The 16,495-nt window shown below is 37.5% G+C and overlaps 1 protein-coding gene across 1 annotated transcript in view; it reads left to right on the top strand.

Annotated features, from left to right (window-relative positions):
* Window positions 1-16,495, top strand: part of CKAP5 (cytoskeleton associated protein 5) — a 54,433-nt gene that overhangs the window by 20,232 nt on the left and 17,706 nt on the right. Inside the window, exons 12-27 of the mRNA XM_067296386.1 lie at window positions 745-873; window positions 1,528-1,710; window positions 2,699-2,812; window positions 4,178-4,288; window positions 5,594-5,686; window positions 5,983-6,168; window positions 6,637-6,731; window positions 8,215-8,272; window positions 8,355-8,480; window positions 8,838-8,974; window positions 9,144-9,318; window positions 9,877-9,990; window positions 13,041-13,169; window positions 13,898-14,092; window positions 14,694-14,829; window positions 16,334-16,422. Coding sequence (XP_067152487.1) covers window positions 745-873; window positions 1,528-1,710; window positions 2,699-2,812; window positions 4,178-4,288; window positions 5,594-5,686; window positions 5,983-6,168; window positions 6,637-6,731; window positions 8,215-8,272; window positions 8,355-8,480; window positions 8,838-8,974; window positions 9,144-9,318; window positions 9,877-9,990; window positions 13,041-13,169; window positions 13,898-14,092; window positions 14,694-14,829; window positions 16,334-16,422 — 2,070 coding nt within the window. The remainder of the gene's footprint in view (window positions 1-744; window positions 874-1,527; window positions 1,711-2,698; window positions 2,813-4,177; window positions 4,289-5,593; window positions 5,687-5,982; window positions 6,169-6,636; window positions 6,732-8,214; window positions 8,273-8,354; window positions 8,481-8,837; window positions 8,975-9,143; window positions 9,319-9,876; window positions 9,991-13,040; window positions 13,170-13,897; window positions 14,093-14,693; window positions 14,830-16,333; window positions 16,423-16,495) is intronic.

A 16,495-nucleotide genomic window follows, 5' to 3' on the forward strand; every position in this document is an offset into this window, starting at 1 on the left:
TGCTCTGTGCTGTGCTTCTTATGTCTCACGCATCAGTGTCTGTTTTGAGTGATGTCAAACTTGAAGGTGACTGTCAGTCATGGAAATAGTTTAGTCCCCTCTTTCTCAGCTGTCCCTGAAAACTGAAGACTCACTAAGTTTATAATAGGCTAAGGCAGTGATTTGTAAGGATTAAACTTCTGGAGGTTGTATCACTTCTTACAGACACTTCTAGCAAACATTTATTGCAATGTTACAGATCATTTACCATGAATAAAAGGACCATCATTTGGTTTTATAAACTGTAAGTACATTAGAGCATTTATCATTGTAAGCCATAGTAATGTTTACTACTTTCATTACAAAATAGCCCTTTGCTTCTTATGGGAAATTTCTCTGGCTTCAAAAATGGAGTTTTGAAAAGGATTGCAGAACTTCAAACTTCAAGTAAACTTCCATGGTATTGCAGTATCTCTTTCTTAAAGCATGAATATTTATCTTTTCCTTGTATGAAAGATCCAAATATGGGAAACTGAGTGTATCTGGAAAATAGTAGAATTGATCGGACCTAAGTGTGAAGGAAAACAGGCGTGGAGAAATAACCTTTTTCTTCCTGCAGTGGAATATTAAAGATTATTTTGTAGTAGCTGTAGATTTAAAATAAATAAATGGAGAGACTAAAAGATCTTTATACTGAAAATTGATTTAAAATCTCAACTAGACGTGAGCTGCAAATTATGTGATACAAGCTGTCTTTCTCCACAGCATATCAATGATTCTGCCCCTGAAGTAAGAGATGCTGGATTTGAAGCATTAGGCACAGCCTTGAAAGTGGCTGGAGAGAAAGCTGTGAACCCTTTTCTAGCAGATGTAGACAAACTAAAACTTGATCGGGTAAGTTTGTTGTTATAGATGCTATAATGCTGCAGTCTAATGTGAAGTATCTGTTTGTCTTCAAGACTGCATTTTCTGTGACTTTAAACGAACAACCCACTTCCCCCCCCAAAAAACAAAACAAAACAAAAAAAAACCCACATTCTTTCTCCGCCTGAATCAAAATTTATAGGGATTTAGGTCACAAGCATATGGCCAATTCTATATTATGAGATAGGATTTGATGTTTAAGACTTGCTTTCCAACACTGAGTTTTCATGTTTGTGTATATGCTGACGAGTTTGTTTACTGGATGATGTTAATGTGCTAAGAATTGGTCTTTAGAACATCCATAAATATCTTAGGGGTGTGGGGGGAGGTTGTCTTAATGCTTTCTCTGTGTGTAAATGCACTTCATTTTGAACTAGGAAAATGAATATAGCAATACAGCGACAGCTAATGCCATTGACTTGTTAACATTACTACTGGAAGTAACACAGGATGGTAAAATTTTGTCGGCTAAACAGCTTAAAACTTTATGCATTTTCTCTGGAGTAGTAAAACCTGAACCACTGCTGTTGAAGTGGTGATGAATTATGTATATATCCAGTTGTGGTAGTTAAAACTAGCTGCTTTCCCTCTCCCCCTCCCCCCCCCCAAACTCCTGTTTGTCAGATTAAGGAATGCGCTGAAAAGGTGGAACTGGTTTATGGTAAAAAGATGGGAGGAACAGCTGATAAAAAAGAAGGCAAGCCTGCTATTGGAAAGGCCCCTGTTCTCTCAGGGGCTGCTGGAGATAAAGAAACAAAAGATGCAGCAGCCAAACCAGGGCCACTGAAGAAAGCACCTGCTATGAAGGTAAGAGCAATTGTCAAGAGGTTCTGACAAGTGATCGCGTAGAATAGTTGCCTCTGGAAGATCAAAGCTGGTCTGTCAGACTTCTTCTATCCAGGAATCGCTATGATTAATCTGTTCTTCTGTAGTAGTAGGTGAGCCCAGCAACAAAAAGAACCTGGGTCTTTCTCAGAAAGTACTTGATGAAACCTCAGTTTTTGTCATCTAAACTGTTTTGTTGCTTATGCTTAATACCAAATTTTGATACTGAAATACTGATAGACTGTTGGAGGTGTTCAGAGAAACCTCAGATATGCTAACATTAATGTCCTTTGTAATGATATAGTAGTATTTGACTGAACTTCCTTTTTTTCCCCCTGTTTTTTTAATAGCAAGACCACTACATACGTGTTGAGTATTTTCTGCTGTGCTGTTTTAGTTTGCTACCATAGATTGTTTAAACCACTAGCTTGTGTTATTTTAAAATGATTGTTTGGATTTAAAAAATTGACCTAGGCAGTACTATAGACAGTCTTTGTAATACCCTATTTTTTTCCCCTGGCTGGGAAAAATAGCTCTAAAACCTAGGAGTGAATAGTAGAACAGATCATATTTTTTACAATCTACTGATAGTCTGGGATCTCTCTTTCCAAGCTGAAGGTCACAAGTTTAATATGCAGTCAGTATCTAAAGGAAATTGCATGAATGAACTTATTTGCTGAACTTTCCTAAATGCATACATTCTTCCCCCTTTCATCTCTCATTGTCCTGTGTGTCCTGTTACTGTACCTGATTTCTAAAATCTAGTAGTCTGAAAGGAAAGTATGAGTTAAATAAGCCATTGCAGAAGATTACTACTTTGTCTGTAGTAACTATGGTACTAGAGAGATAAGTCTACCAAATGTATCTTTTGATATTGTAATGTAGAAATGTGGAAAAATAACAATTCTTTTGATATCTGGTGAACTATAGGCCTGTTTGATCCTGACTGACTTGTCTGTTTCCTTTCTAGTCTGGGGGCCTGCCCAAGAAAGGCAAGCCAGCTGCAGCTGCTGGTATGGGAGGTGCTGGGGCTAAAGGCAAGAAGGGTCCTGAGACCAAAGAGATATTTGAATCAGAGCTCTCAGTAAGTATTCTGGTATTTTATGAAATATGGAGTGCTGCATATAAGTAGTTCTAGTTAATCGGTTATTGAGCTATTAGATTCCTTCCCCGCCCCCCCCCCCCCCAAAAAAAAAAAACACCTAAAATTGGGGTATTTATGATACAAGGTAAACCAATGCATTTAAATAAAGAATAACTTATAAACTTGGTTTTTGATATAGTCTGGTAGATACACCTGTTCTTCAGATGTCTGTACCAGGCCGTATAAGACAGTAAACAATAAATCATGCAAATGTGATGGGGATTGCCATGTTGTCTCCGAACTAGCAAAAGATGGAGAGAGTTAGTTTACCTGTAGTTCAGAATGCATGACTTCTTGTGGGTGTCTGGCATTATAAGCCTGAAAATACAGTATTGTGGAGTTTACTTTGAAATCTAAAGTAGAATACATTAATAATTCAATGAACTAATTTGAGCCTTTCCCATGCTGTTCAGATTAAGTTGCGCTTCAAAAAAGCATTTGAATTCTGCATGTTAGTTGAGCCATGCATCTGGCTTATGGGTTTGAATTAGACACTTGTAGGTTCCTACCTTTTTCCTTCATCTTCTTGGTATGGAACCAAGTAAGCTAAGATATCTGTGGGTCAAGCAGTCACAAAAAGCTGTTCAAGCTTTGACTATTCTCTTGCTAGGTCTGTCGTAAATATTTTGGATTGCCAATTATGTTTAAAGTATCTCTTAGTATAAACTAGATACTTAATGGAAAGTATTCATATCTCTATGCAGTGGAGAATGAATATGCAGTCCCTGAGGGTGATAGAGGCACTAGTGAAATAAGGGAAGCTTTCATAATGTTTCATTTTCTAAAATGACTTGAATTTTTCATTTCTTCTAAATAAATACAGAAAATAGGGAGAAGACATAGTTCTCTTACCAACCACTGACTCATTGCTGTGAATAATTTTCATATAAATTTCATATAAATTTGATATTTATAAATATTTTTATATAAATCATATAAAATTGTCATGCAAATTTTAGTCTACGCTTGCTTAATTCTAAATGTAGATAATGGCTGCCCAGTATTATTTTAGATTGTCTGTATAATGTAACTGGTTGTACTTTTTCAAGATAATTTCTGGTACAGTGTCCTTTTGTATGATTTAGCAGTAGCAGCTTCTCAAATTTATAAACTAACTCATACAAAAACTTTCAACCTACAACACAAAACTTTTCATCCTATGGGTTCACTTGTATTTTGTAAGTGCACCACAGGGAAGGTTTCACACATTTCACCACACATTTCAGCATATCATCTGTCCTTAAGGCTGCTGCACCTGTCCAAGGGAACCTGCAGGGTGTTAATCTTGTTCTGATCTGTTCACAGATAGAAGTGTGTGAAGAAAAAGCTGCTGCTGTTCTCCCAGCTTCTTGCATCCAGCAGTTGGACAGTGGTAACTGGAAAGAGAGGCTTGCCTGCATGGAGGAGTTTCAGAAGGTAAGTTTGTAGCAGTAGATGAGAGATGTGGAGGGGGAAATAAAGAAAGCTTTATTTATTTATTTATTTATTTATTTATTTTTAAAGCTTTTTAGGACTGGTAGTTCTTTTAAAAGACATACTGATGTAGTGGTATGTCAGCAAACCACTTCAGTAGGGTTAAACAATATTTGCAAAATAAACATGCCTTATGTGGTTTAAACAACTCTTATTCCATGAAGATAATGGAATTAGTCTTTTAGTTTAGTGTAGGTAGTTACTTTTTTTTGTCTAATGTACTTACATGTGGATTAAGGAGGCGTAGAGGTCTCTCTAAAATGTTAAGTCAGTATTTCTAAAACTTTTTTTTTTGTGAAGTGGGCAAAAATACTTGTAAGCAAGGCTGTGCTGGTTGCAGTGTTAGTAGTGCATCATGTGTCACAAAACTTAAGCATCATGAATCACAAGCAACTGTAATGTCAAGCCTGACTTTCTTCCCATAGTGTGTGTTATAAGACCTTTGAGAGTTCACATTCAAAAAGGCATCAGCTCTAGATGTACAAATATTTCAGAAAACAGCATTACAGCTGCTATTTGAGTTTTAATATTTAGTAAAAAAGGCAACTAATTGAAATCACGTTTCTGAAACCATGACTGACCATACTGAAATGCTGATGCAGAAGCCAGAATAACTTTACTCAAATGTAAAGATGTTATGGTTTCACTGGAATGCGCTTTTTTTTTTTTTTTTTTTTTTTTAATTTAAAAGTCTAGCAAAACAGAAAAGGTAATTGAGGTGACATTCAGGCTTAGTCTCTGTTATATAGTCAGCATTCCAATGTGAAAGTTTACAGTAGACTTTCTCTCTCTCTCTCTCTCTCTCTCTCTCTCTCTCTCTCTCTCTCTCTTTTTTTTTTTTTTTTAATTGAGGTAGCCAATTTTTAAGGTAAAATTTAAATTCCTAGGGCTGGAATGAGCAATGGTTGCTTGAAAGTACACTTTTTAATGAATAGACAAACTGTAGCAATGTGAATGGCTTTCCTTAAATGTTGGCTCAGTACCTGTAAAATGGGCTACTTAAAAAAAAAAAAAAAAAAAAGGGGGGGGTGCAGGGGGTTCTTGTAGTAAGGCTCTTCAGACAAATTCTTACTGTGCTCAGAATTTCACTGTGTGGTCATGGGCCTAAATTATTCTGCAATTTTGTTCAGTATTAAGAATATATTTACAGGACAGTTGAGGTAACTTATATTTGCTTGGTGGGGTGTTTTTGTTTTTATTTTGTGTACAGTTTGTGAACTGCTGGCTAACTTAATGTTTATCCTTAAGGCTGTAGAGCTGATGGAGAGAAGTGAAATGCCTTGCCAGGCTCTAGTAAGAATGCTTGCCAAGAAACCTGGTTGGAAGGAAACCAATTTTCAGGTAATAATTATCCTTCAATAACTAACAGTCCATTTGTGTTACTTCAGTTAGAAAAACACTTTAGCTTAAAAACCATAGTTGCATATGTATCACTGCTAGCAGTCCTAGCGTAGTGACCACAGTTGTATCTGTGTCAATTACAATATAAATTCTGAAGTTAATTTTTATTTCTGCTTAGAGTTGAGACTTAAGGAGACACCATTTGAAGGAAAAAAATATATATATATTAAAACATGAATAACATCACAAACATCAAGGAAGTTGCATAACAAATATACATTATATGTTTCTTCCAGGTGATGCAGATCAAACTTCATATAGTTGCGTTGGTTGCACAGAAAGGAAACTTCTCCAAAACGTCAGCACAAATTGTCCTAGATGGTCTTGTAGACAAGGTTGGTGATGTGAAATGTGGGAGTAATGCAAAAGAAGCCATGACAGCAATAGCAGAAGCATGTCAGTTGCCATGGACTGCTGAACAGGTGAGTAAACAGGAAGAATGTTCTTCCAGTAAATAAAGACAGAAATATTATGTAGGGTGTTCTTTGAGTCTGAGGAATAAATCCCAAATGTTTAGTTTTCTGTGTTGACTAAAACAGTGATTTGTTTGCTCTCAAGATATCTCTTGAGGCAGAAGTTACGTACAAGTTACTCCAAAAGAGGAAATAAGGAGTAATAGATCAGTGACTTACTGAAATATTGCCAAAGCAGGTGAACATCTGTCATACCAGTATCTCTGGCTGCCTTTTGGTACTTTCATAACTTATGATTCACTTCAGTTGCAGTTGCATTCTATTACTGTGGCGTAACAAATTTTTCCTTGCATATTGTCCTAGCTGTCTTCGTTTAATTGCACTGCTCTGTCTGAGCAGGTGTTTTCATTCTGCTATTACAGTGCTTTGTCACCTGGGCTGCTGGTGAAAATTCACACTTATTCTCTTCTGTTACAGGTTGTGGCTATGGCTTTCTCTCAGAAGAATCCTAAAAACCAGTCAGAAACTTTGAACTGGCTCTCAAATGCAATTAGAGAGTTTGGCTTTTCTGGGTAAGCCTTTTGAGTAAATTGCCAAGAGAAGCTTGAATGAAAATGTTTCTAATCTAGGACACAGAATCTGTTCTTCTATGTTAAATTGGTCTTGAAGAGTGTGACTGCAAGTGTATCTGAACTTTTGTTTCTAAAACTCTGATGTTAGCCCTTTCAGGTGTTCTTCTAGGTGTTAATGTGTAAAGAAAAGTATTGACATTAGTAATAGGATTTTGTATCAAATATTACACTACTACTAGATGCTTTATTCATCACTATGCCTTCTCTGAAGAGCGTTGTTTTACATGCAACAGAAGTGAGATGGACAAGTAACTGTGGTATTACACATCTGTTGTTCTCATTCTACTTGGATGCACTTGCACCCTGGTGAATTGCTGTATTTTTATGGTTAAAAACAAAGTAAAACACACACAGAAAAGTACATACCAACATGCTTATTGTTCTCCTAGGGAGAGATTTTGAGGCTGATAATGGGATGATGTCTTAGCTAACAAAATGGCCATTATCGTATCTGGAGCTATGAGGGGAGGAAAAAAATAAGTTCCTTGTCAGAACCCGGATAACATTCCTTGACTTTTTATTTATTTATTTATTTTTTAAGCAACAGTCTCTTAACTGTGGTTAAGCGTATGTGATACACTAATGTATAGTTTACTCATGAGGATAACATTTCTGAGCAGTAAAGTCTTTAAATACTAATTCATTTGACTACTTGGGCAGTTACTATGCCTGTTGGAGTTGTTCTGCTATTAAATGGATGGTCACATTGCTGAAGCCTGGTAAATAAACTCTTTTCTTCAGTGACATTTTACATGTTAATGTAAATTAAAAAAAAAAAAAAGTATTTCCACCAAGATCATTGTCATCTTGTATGGATGTGTTACTAAACAGCAGTGTTTGGGGCTGCGCTCATCTTTTCTTGTTGTGCAGGGACACAAAGGAAGCTTCCATGACTGCCAATCTGTTTTCTCTTGTACTGAATTCTGAGGTGATACAAGAGATTCAGTAATAACTTTCATGTCCTTGTCTTTTAAATTAGTTTTTGAAGCAACTTGTGCCCTTTTCTGGGATATCCTGATACAGATTAACAAAAAAAAGTGTATCTTTTCTTATATGGCTGTGTGATAGATGCCTAAAATGATATTAGACATCCCTCAGGATTTGAGTCCTAGCAATCATGTGAGTGATGTAAAGTAAACTTTTCAGCCACAGTACCAGCAGTCTTTGATGTAAACTATCATATGTTCCGTGGATTTTCATAGTAGGTTATTCCCAAAAACGGATCTTTCTGTAGCTATTTAAATAGCTACCATCTATACTGTACCTGTGATATTATTTTACAAGTTCTAGTATCTACTGCTTTTAAGTTGTTTATTCTTGTTGTGATTTTTTTTCTCATGTTGGTGCTTTCTGCATTGCATTTCATGGAGATGTCTTTTTCTTGTTGTGTTTTTTTTTTTTTTTCCCCTCCTCCCCTCTGTAGACTGAATGTCAAAGCTTTCATCAGTAACGTGAAGACAGCTCTTGCTGCCACTAATCCAGTGAGTAAATTTAGGATTTTAGTCCTGAATTTTTATCAATCCTTAATCTGAAGACTAAATGTTTTTGTCCTCTTTCTGGCAGGCTGTAAGGACCTCTGCCATTACCTTGCTGGGAGTCATGTATCTTTATGTGGGACCTCCTTTGCGAATGTTTTTTGAAGATGAGAAGCCAGCCCTTCTGTCCCAGATAGATGCAGAATTTGAAAAGGTAAGTAGTACTCTTGAAACAAAGTATTGTTTATACTACGTGGAAACTTCAGTAGCTGGAATCTGTAGCAAATTTGTAGTCTAAACCATATTTTTGTAAGTGAAGTAGTTTTTGGAAGGTTATTCACCAAAGTAGGTGCTAACTCATATGTATATGTGTATGTATGTATGTGTATATATATAATGTCAATAGTCACTTTTTTCATGATAATCTTCAACAAGTTTCAGTTCTTTTGGAGTAATGTTTTAAAAGTCCGTTGCCCTGTGATAGCATATTTATATTGTGCAAGTGTCATTATTTTTTTAGTATCAAATGAAAAAGTCTTAACTACCTGTTTCTGACTTGTATTGCTTGCAGATGCAAGGGCAGACAGCACCAGCCCCAACTCGTGGCATTTCTAGGCCCAGTGGGGGCAGTGGGGATGATGGTGAGGAAGAAGAACAGGAGGATGTAGGGAATGATGTTGTGGATCTCTTGCCAAGAACAGATATTGGGTAGGTTTGGATTCTACAAACTGAAGACATACTTCCAGTGCAACATATAACCCCAAACTGTATTTATAAGCACTTCCTCTTTGCAGAAATCCATGTTGTTAAAGCATGACTCAAATACTAAAAGACACAAAACTAGGGAATTGGATTATTTGCCTTTCTTCTTTCACAGTGATAAGATCACAACTGAACTAGTGTCTAAAATTGGAGACAAAAACTGGAAGATCCGGAAGGAAGGTCTTGATGAAGTGACAAGCATCATTAATGATGCTAAGTTCATACAGCCAAACATAGGAGAACTTCCAGGTGCTTTGAAGAGTCGTCTCAATGACTCCAATAAAATCTTGGTATGTAACTCAAAATCCTATTTCAGTCACTTTCAGCTTAGAACTGAAGACAAGATATTTCTGAGTTCTTAATCTTGCATATGACTCACATCCATCATTAATTGGAGTATCTGTCATGAAATCAACAGTTTGAAGCCAGTGAATTGTGTGTTTCCAGATTGCATACTTGCCTGCTTTTCATAAAAGTTTGCTGTTGTGTTGTAAAAATGCCTTCACAAAAGGGTAGAGTCAGCTTCTGTACTCTAAATGTAATGTAATCAAGAAAAAAAAAAAAGCACCTCCTCCCCCCAGCTTGAATAATTACTCTGCCTGTGGCAAAAGTGACATGAGTCCTTTTTTGAAAATGTTTTTAATTGACCTTAATTTGAATCCACTTTTAACATAGAGGAAATAAATTTTGCCTGTGTGTTGAATTTAAGGTCTGGAATAGATATTGAGCAGGCATTCTAAAGTAAAAACCTAAACATACAACAGTGTTGCTCTTCCCCATGTGACTTGGAGCTTTGAGCACATGATTTTTAACAGTAGTTTATTTAAAACCTTTTTATTTATGTGCAGGTGCAACAAACACTGAGCATTCTCCAGCAACTAGCAGCAGCAATGGGCCCAAATATCAAACAGCATGTGAAAAATCTGGGTGTTCCCATCATCACGGTCCTTGGGGATAGTAAGGTAGGACGCTAATAAAGGCCTTTCCTTTTTGCAGTTTGCTGTCTGAGCTATGCCTGAGAGTAACTATTACTGTTTGGGCTTGCTTTTGAGAGGTGAATGGTAAATAAAACTTCTTTGGAAGCTTACAAAACTTCTTTGGAAGCTTACAAAACTTCTTTGGAAAAGTTCTTACCTAAAGCTTGTATAATGTTGGTGTTGATCTTGGCAAGATACTTTGTCAAAATCAAACCTAGAGCCACGGGAAGGAGAGCTATCTGAAGTAGGGGAAAAGAGACTTGGGCAGATGCTGATGTTTTGTGCCAGAAGTCACAGGCAATTGTCAGAGATGGCATACTTCAGATATCTGTATCTGAACATGAGTAGGAAAAAGAACAGGCAACAGGTGAACAGACTCAGGCTGGAAGTCCTGCTGGCATCAGAAGCTGCCATTTGGAAAGTTGACTAAGGTGTGCATCAAAAACTAGATTTCTACCGTGACATTTTCTTGTTGCTGGTGTCCATAGGAGAGAAAAAGATGCTTGACAATGTAATTTCGTAAGTCTGCATTGCCATACAGGTTGAGAAAGAATTGTCCCATCTGTCCCTCCCCCCAGTTCAGTCTTGCAGTGGAGCTGCTAAGACATTAAAAGGGGTTCTGTTGGAGGCCAAAGCTCATGCAGCTTGGACTGGTATTGGTCCAGCAAGGCAGCTTCTGAGCCACGGTGTGCTCATGAATGTGTCAGGTTTTCTTCCTCCCAGATTTGATGGAGCTTCTCATCAGTATCTAGGAAAAGGAAACTACTCCTGTGCTTCAGTACCATGGAGCCTCCTTCTTGTAAGGACTGCATATATCTGAAAGCAAGAAAAGCTGGCTTCTAGCTTACAAGCTGCGGTTTTCATAAGCCCACTAATGAAAAATCAAAATGTATTATACTTTAGTGACAAGATGTGTTGATTTTAAGTGTGCATCATCAATATATGCATGCTGTGCTAACACTTTCCATGTTTATATCCTTGGTATTTGCAATGTATGCATTGTCTGTTCTCTGACACTTTTTGTTGAAGGGGCAAAACCTCAAATTATCCTACCTAAGAACTTCAGTAAGACTTGCTTCTTTTCACGTCACAAAGCTTGACATGTTTGTTTGCAGCAGTAGGAAAGACTAGTCCTGCCTGAATACCGCTTTATAAAGGCATTTGATATAGGAGATAAGCCAAGATTGCCAAGAACTGCTGCCGTGGGTGCTGACACCAATGAACTTGAAGATACATTTGAACAGCACCCAAAATTTAACAGTCCCTTCTGTTGGAAGCCACATTCTTGATCTTTGATAGTAGAGGACAAGTATTACACTGGTACTCTTTGCAACTCATTGTATCATTTAGTTCCTTTCCCCCTTCTAGGATCCTTCTCTGAAGATCCTCTTTTCAAACAAAACAAAAAGTCCCAAGGTCAAGAATTACAGGTGTTTGATTTCATGGGAGTATGTGGTGTGGGGGAAGTTTCTTAAGCTTAGAATGGAACAGAGACCCCTTATTTAAGCTGGGGAGCTTTTGTTACCTCTACTTGAAGCCTGAAGCTGACTGATGGAACCGCAAGAATGCGGACTTTAAATTGTTGTCTACGATTTCAGCTTTGTTACAGTATTGAGAATATACGCTAGCTGTAGAGCAGCAATTGTCACATTTACGAAGACAATGAATCTGGATCTACCTATCCCAAAACTATGGGAAGACTAGGACTGATCCTAGGGCTAGATAAAAACCATCTTAGTTCAAACTGTTTTCTCATTAGGAGTCTTAAAGAACTGAGACTGTATGTGATTCAGTTTCCTGTTTTATTCACAGTCTAATTATCTGAAGAAACAGCAAGTTCCCTTCAGTTGTAAATGCATGGTTTAAGGATGAGACCAACTGTGATTATCCTGTCCTGTTACAAAAAAAGCATAATTCCAGTGTTACTTGTAATCACTGTAGTGCTCACAAAGGACTGTATACTCATTCAAACATTGTTACAGTAGTAACTTTTCTTGTAGTACTGCAAGGTTTACCCAGTTGCTAGAATTTTTAAAGATGAAGAGAAGGGCTCCTGTTTGAGCCCTCCTTCCAAATATTGACCCAGAATCCATTGAACAGTTTAAGGGAGGCCCAACAACTTGTAGCATGAATCAAGACAAATGAAATCTGGGTGATGGGAACCCTTTTAGAGAGCCTGGTAAGCATCTATTTGCCCTCTGGCACATGATTTGGATTTTTTTCTCAAACAAGTGTAAAGATGGGACAACATATTGGCAAGAATGCTGGTTGCTTTTCTAGATGCATGCTTGAATCAATCAATTTTAAATGCAAAAGTAACCCAGTAAAGCTAAATGAGCTCTATTATGTCATCAACTTCCTTCAAAAATTCAGCCTACATAGGAGTCTGGCCTTATGTTATGTGTATACAGTCATGTCTGTAACTGTCAACATTTTGAAGAACTGTGGCTGTGAAGTGTTCCATTTGACTTCTCCTAACTGCACATCAGCTGCTTCAAAGAGGGGGGCTGTTGTAGAGTCTGGCTTGAAAAAAAGGTGGAGACTGAAATTGTGTAAGAATAGGGGACTCCTCTATTCCTGAAATGACTTTTGCTCATATGTGTCCTAAATAAGAGTGCCCTGAAGCTGATAGCAGATTCCATAACCCACTTGCCTTGCTTTATGAAGGTACTAAATCTATTTTAACCATTATGTAAATCATTAACTGTGTTATTTAGCTTTCTGATGAGTTAGACTCCCAAATCCTTATCAGTGAATGGCAGCAGGTACAAAGTACTTTTAAAGATGCCTTTAGATTCTTAAAAATTGATAGTAGATAAACATAGTGTCCGATTCAGTGACTTCTACATCCAGTAGTGTCATTAAAGTTAGCTTCTTCTGGAACCTAGATCTTTTCAAACAGTGAACAAAAATAGTCTTTGAAGCGTGTGATAAAGTTTTTTGTTTAACTGAAAGGATGAATCTGGTACCTCTTCTACTGTGATCTTCTGACTCATCTTTAGGATTATTCTTCCTAAATCTTGTTCTTGCTACAGAATACTGTTCGTGCTGCTGCACTAGCAACTGTGAATGCCTGGGCTGAACAAACTGGCATGAAAGAGTGGTTGGAAGGTGAGGATCTCTCTGAGGAGCTCAAAAAAGAAAATCCTTTCCTAAGACAAGAGGTAAAGGCTTCTGTTATGTAAACTTCTCCTTATGTTCATTTAATCAAAATAACTGTATTTGCTGTGGGCTATGTTTATCTAAGCAAACTGAAATTATATAAAGCTACCATTACATGAGTAAACAACAAGTAACTCAGTGTTCATACTGACATAGAATTGTTAAACCACACAAGGCTAACCAAGCTGTCTTCCAGCATGATAACGAATTCAAATTTCAGTGCTGCCCAAATAAAATTTAAGCCTATTTTGATCAACCTTTTAAGAGCTAGTATGTTTTCCCTCGAAGTAACCACGTGGTCATGAAAAACAGAACTGAATTGGAGGCATTAATATATTTGAGGTTAATAAGGTGCAGCTTATCAGCTGTGCTACCTGGTTCTGATGTCACTTTCAAAAAGAAGAAAAGGACTGTGAAGTCTTACCAGACCAGGCTCCAAGTTTTAAAATAGCTGCATAATGACATTCTGTATTCAAAAAAAACAACCAAACAACTTCTTACCCCCTCTCCCCCCCACCCCGACATTAAAGTTGATGTTATTTAAGGACTTTAGTCTGAACAAAGGTCGGGATTTCCTTGTCTTTTTCTCTGGGGGGATGAGGACGAGGTTCTTGCCTTTGTGTAGGAGAACATAAAGGACTACTACTCAGGCTCTTGTGACTTATGCTAGATATTCCAAACATCAGTGAGGACTTCTTGATGAACAAATTTTATCTGAACTTTATTTCAGCTTCTTGGTTGGCTGGCTGAGAAGTTGCCTACCCTCCGTTCTGTTCCTTCTGACTTGCTTTTGTGTGTGCCTCACCTCTATTCCTGCCTTGAAGATCGAAATGGGGATGTGCGTAAGAAGGCACAGGATGCCCTGCCATCCTTTATGATGCATCTTGGCTTTGAGAAGATGGCAAAAGCCACTGGCAAGCTAAAGGTATTGCTGTCACTAAGATTAGATAATGTGAGCTTGAATAAGTAGGTGTTAACAAGTCATAGTCAGTCTCGTGACATGTTGTCTTGAGTCGTGTAAGTTTGTCTACATTGTTGGTGGGGTGGGAAGGGGGCCTGCTAATTAGTGTCAGGAGACTGAATTGGAGTCTTCTACCTCAGAAAGACTACTGCCACTACAGGTTTATCACTTCAGAAACTTAATATTTATTCACTCTACTTTTTCTTCCTGGGGGGGAAAAAAAAAAACCAAAACAACTACCTGTAGATAGCTTCTCTACCAGTTATAGACCAGCTCTATGACTTTGACCACACCTTTATGATTGTTTCTAGCAAGTGGGTGTATGTTATGGATCCTTGAGAGCTGAAACACTGTTATGTCTCTCCACTAATTTCATATGACTGCTCACCTAAAACAAACTGTAGGTTCACCGATATTCCTCATAGGTCTTGTCAGAGATACTTTTAGATAAGTATCATGGAAGATGCTAAATAGAGAATAGCTTGTTTCAAAGTACTGTCGCTTTCCTTGTATGTGGCATGTATTAGTACAGTGATCTTTCCATATTTATCACCTTTCTTTTTAGCCAACATCCAAAGACCAGGTGCTGGCCATGCTTGAGAAAGCCAAAGCCAACATGCCAGCCAAACCAGCTCCTCCTGCTAAAGCATCTTCCAGAGTGGTAGGGGGAGCAGCTCCAGCCAAATTCCAACCTACATCAGGTAACCTCTCTAAGTTCTGGGAAAAGACTGAGAAAAGGGCAGTGTTCTTTTCCCTAAAGAAGATACATAGATGAAAGGACACTTTAGTGTTCAGTTATGTTTCCTTGAGAGCATTGGCTCCAAAATTGACACTCTACGAAGGGGTTTTATTTGCAGGAGCAGAATATGGGAATTAATGGATTAGATTCAAATTGTAGTATTAAGTTTGGTCAAGATGGTAAGTTGATTATCTGCAGTGAAGAGCTTCCAGTTGTTTATGGATGATAGTAACTTCTGTATGTTGTTGTGGAATAGGTTGCTTCCACAACAACCTATTGAGAATCAACCTGTTTTGAGAATAACTTTCAGAAAGACACTCTTTAGGCTATCTCTGTGGGCTGGTCTGATAGTAAAAACAGAGCTTCATAGGTCCAAAGATTGTGGTACCTGTGGAGCATTTACCCTGTTATTGTGGAAAATCTCTGCCTTAACTTTTTGTTTGTTTTTATGTGGATGCATTTTAGAAGATTAATTTGAGTATATGAACAAAAATGAATTAAAATCTTAGGTTTTCTCAATTTCTGTATCAAATGAACATGTATTGATTTAATGCTTTTTAATTCTGAAAATGTATCCTTGCAGAGAATCATTTGATTAAGTTTGCATTTACTTGAATTGCTTTCTTGAGTGCATGTGTGCAGGCAAGCCTCTAATTTTATGCATCTGTGTCATGGCACTTAAGCTTTGAGGTTTTGGGGGAAGTTTTTTGACACGCCAGCGGAAGAAAAATGATTAGCAAAAGGAGAGAAGTTGAGCATAGTTAGGGTTGCAGTTATATGATCCAGTGAATTTTGCCTTCAGTTTTGGTCTTTGGTTTTTCTTGCAGTTGAGTCAACTGCAAATGTATGTGTTGTTTTTTTGGTTTTTTTTTTTTCTTTCCACACAACTGTCGGTCAGCCTCTCCTTGAGGATATCTGTGTGGTAATGAGGCTAAAAGACCTGGCTTGAGGTTTTTTAATAATATTAATCTGACTTGAGCATAACAAAAACTAACCTGGCAAATTTTAAAAATTTAATCTGGATCTTTTTCCTAAGGTAGTTCACTGTGGGGCTACCAGAATGCTTTTGCTGATATGAGGGAGGGGGTAACAGGATCGGGGGCAAGAGGTCATAAGAAGCAGTTTTGCTCTCTTTCGTCTAGCTTGCCTGCTCAAACTGACAGTGCAACTACAGCTTCAGACATTAGGGTGTGTAGGTGCATTTTAAAATTGTTTTGATAGTGACAAGTTATCAAACTGGGACAATATCAATTAATATTCTTAATTATCTTAATTCTGAAAGCTTTTGTCTGCTATCACACAATTCAAGGAACTTCCTTTATGCATCTAAAATCCTCATACCCCTGTGTGATCATAAGAATGTTATTGTCTCCATGAACAATCTTTTCTTCTGTGCTTTGACTGGAAAAACTGCTGACCTAAAATGGGCTTGTTTGTAGCTTTGAAATGGTCTATTGTTTCTCCAGGCCTTGCTGAAGATTCAGGGTCCAATACCATGGAATCCAAGCCTGATCCCAAAAAAGCCAAAGTGGGAGGAGCATCTTCTAAAGCTAAGGTATGTTGATTCCATAGGATAAGATTCATATGAAATCAGTCTTACTAAATGAATAGTTGTAGTTTATTAATCT

Source organism: Apteryx mantelli, chromosome 4 (assembly GCF_036417845.1).
Source record: "Apteryx mantelli isolate bAptMan1 chromosome 4, bAptMan1.hap1, whole genome shotgun sequence".
In the NCBI taxonomy this organism is placed as follows: domain Eukaryota; kingdom Metazoa; phylum Chordata; class Aves; order Apterygiformes; family Apterygidae; genus Apteryx; species Apteryx mantelli.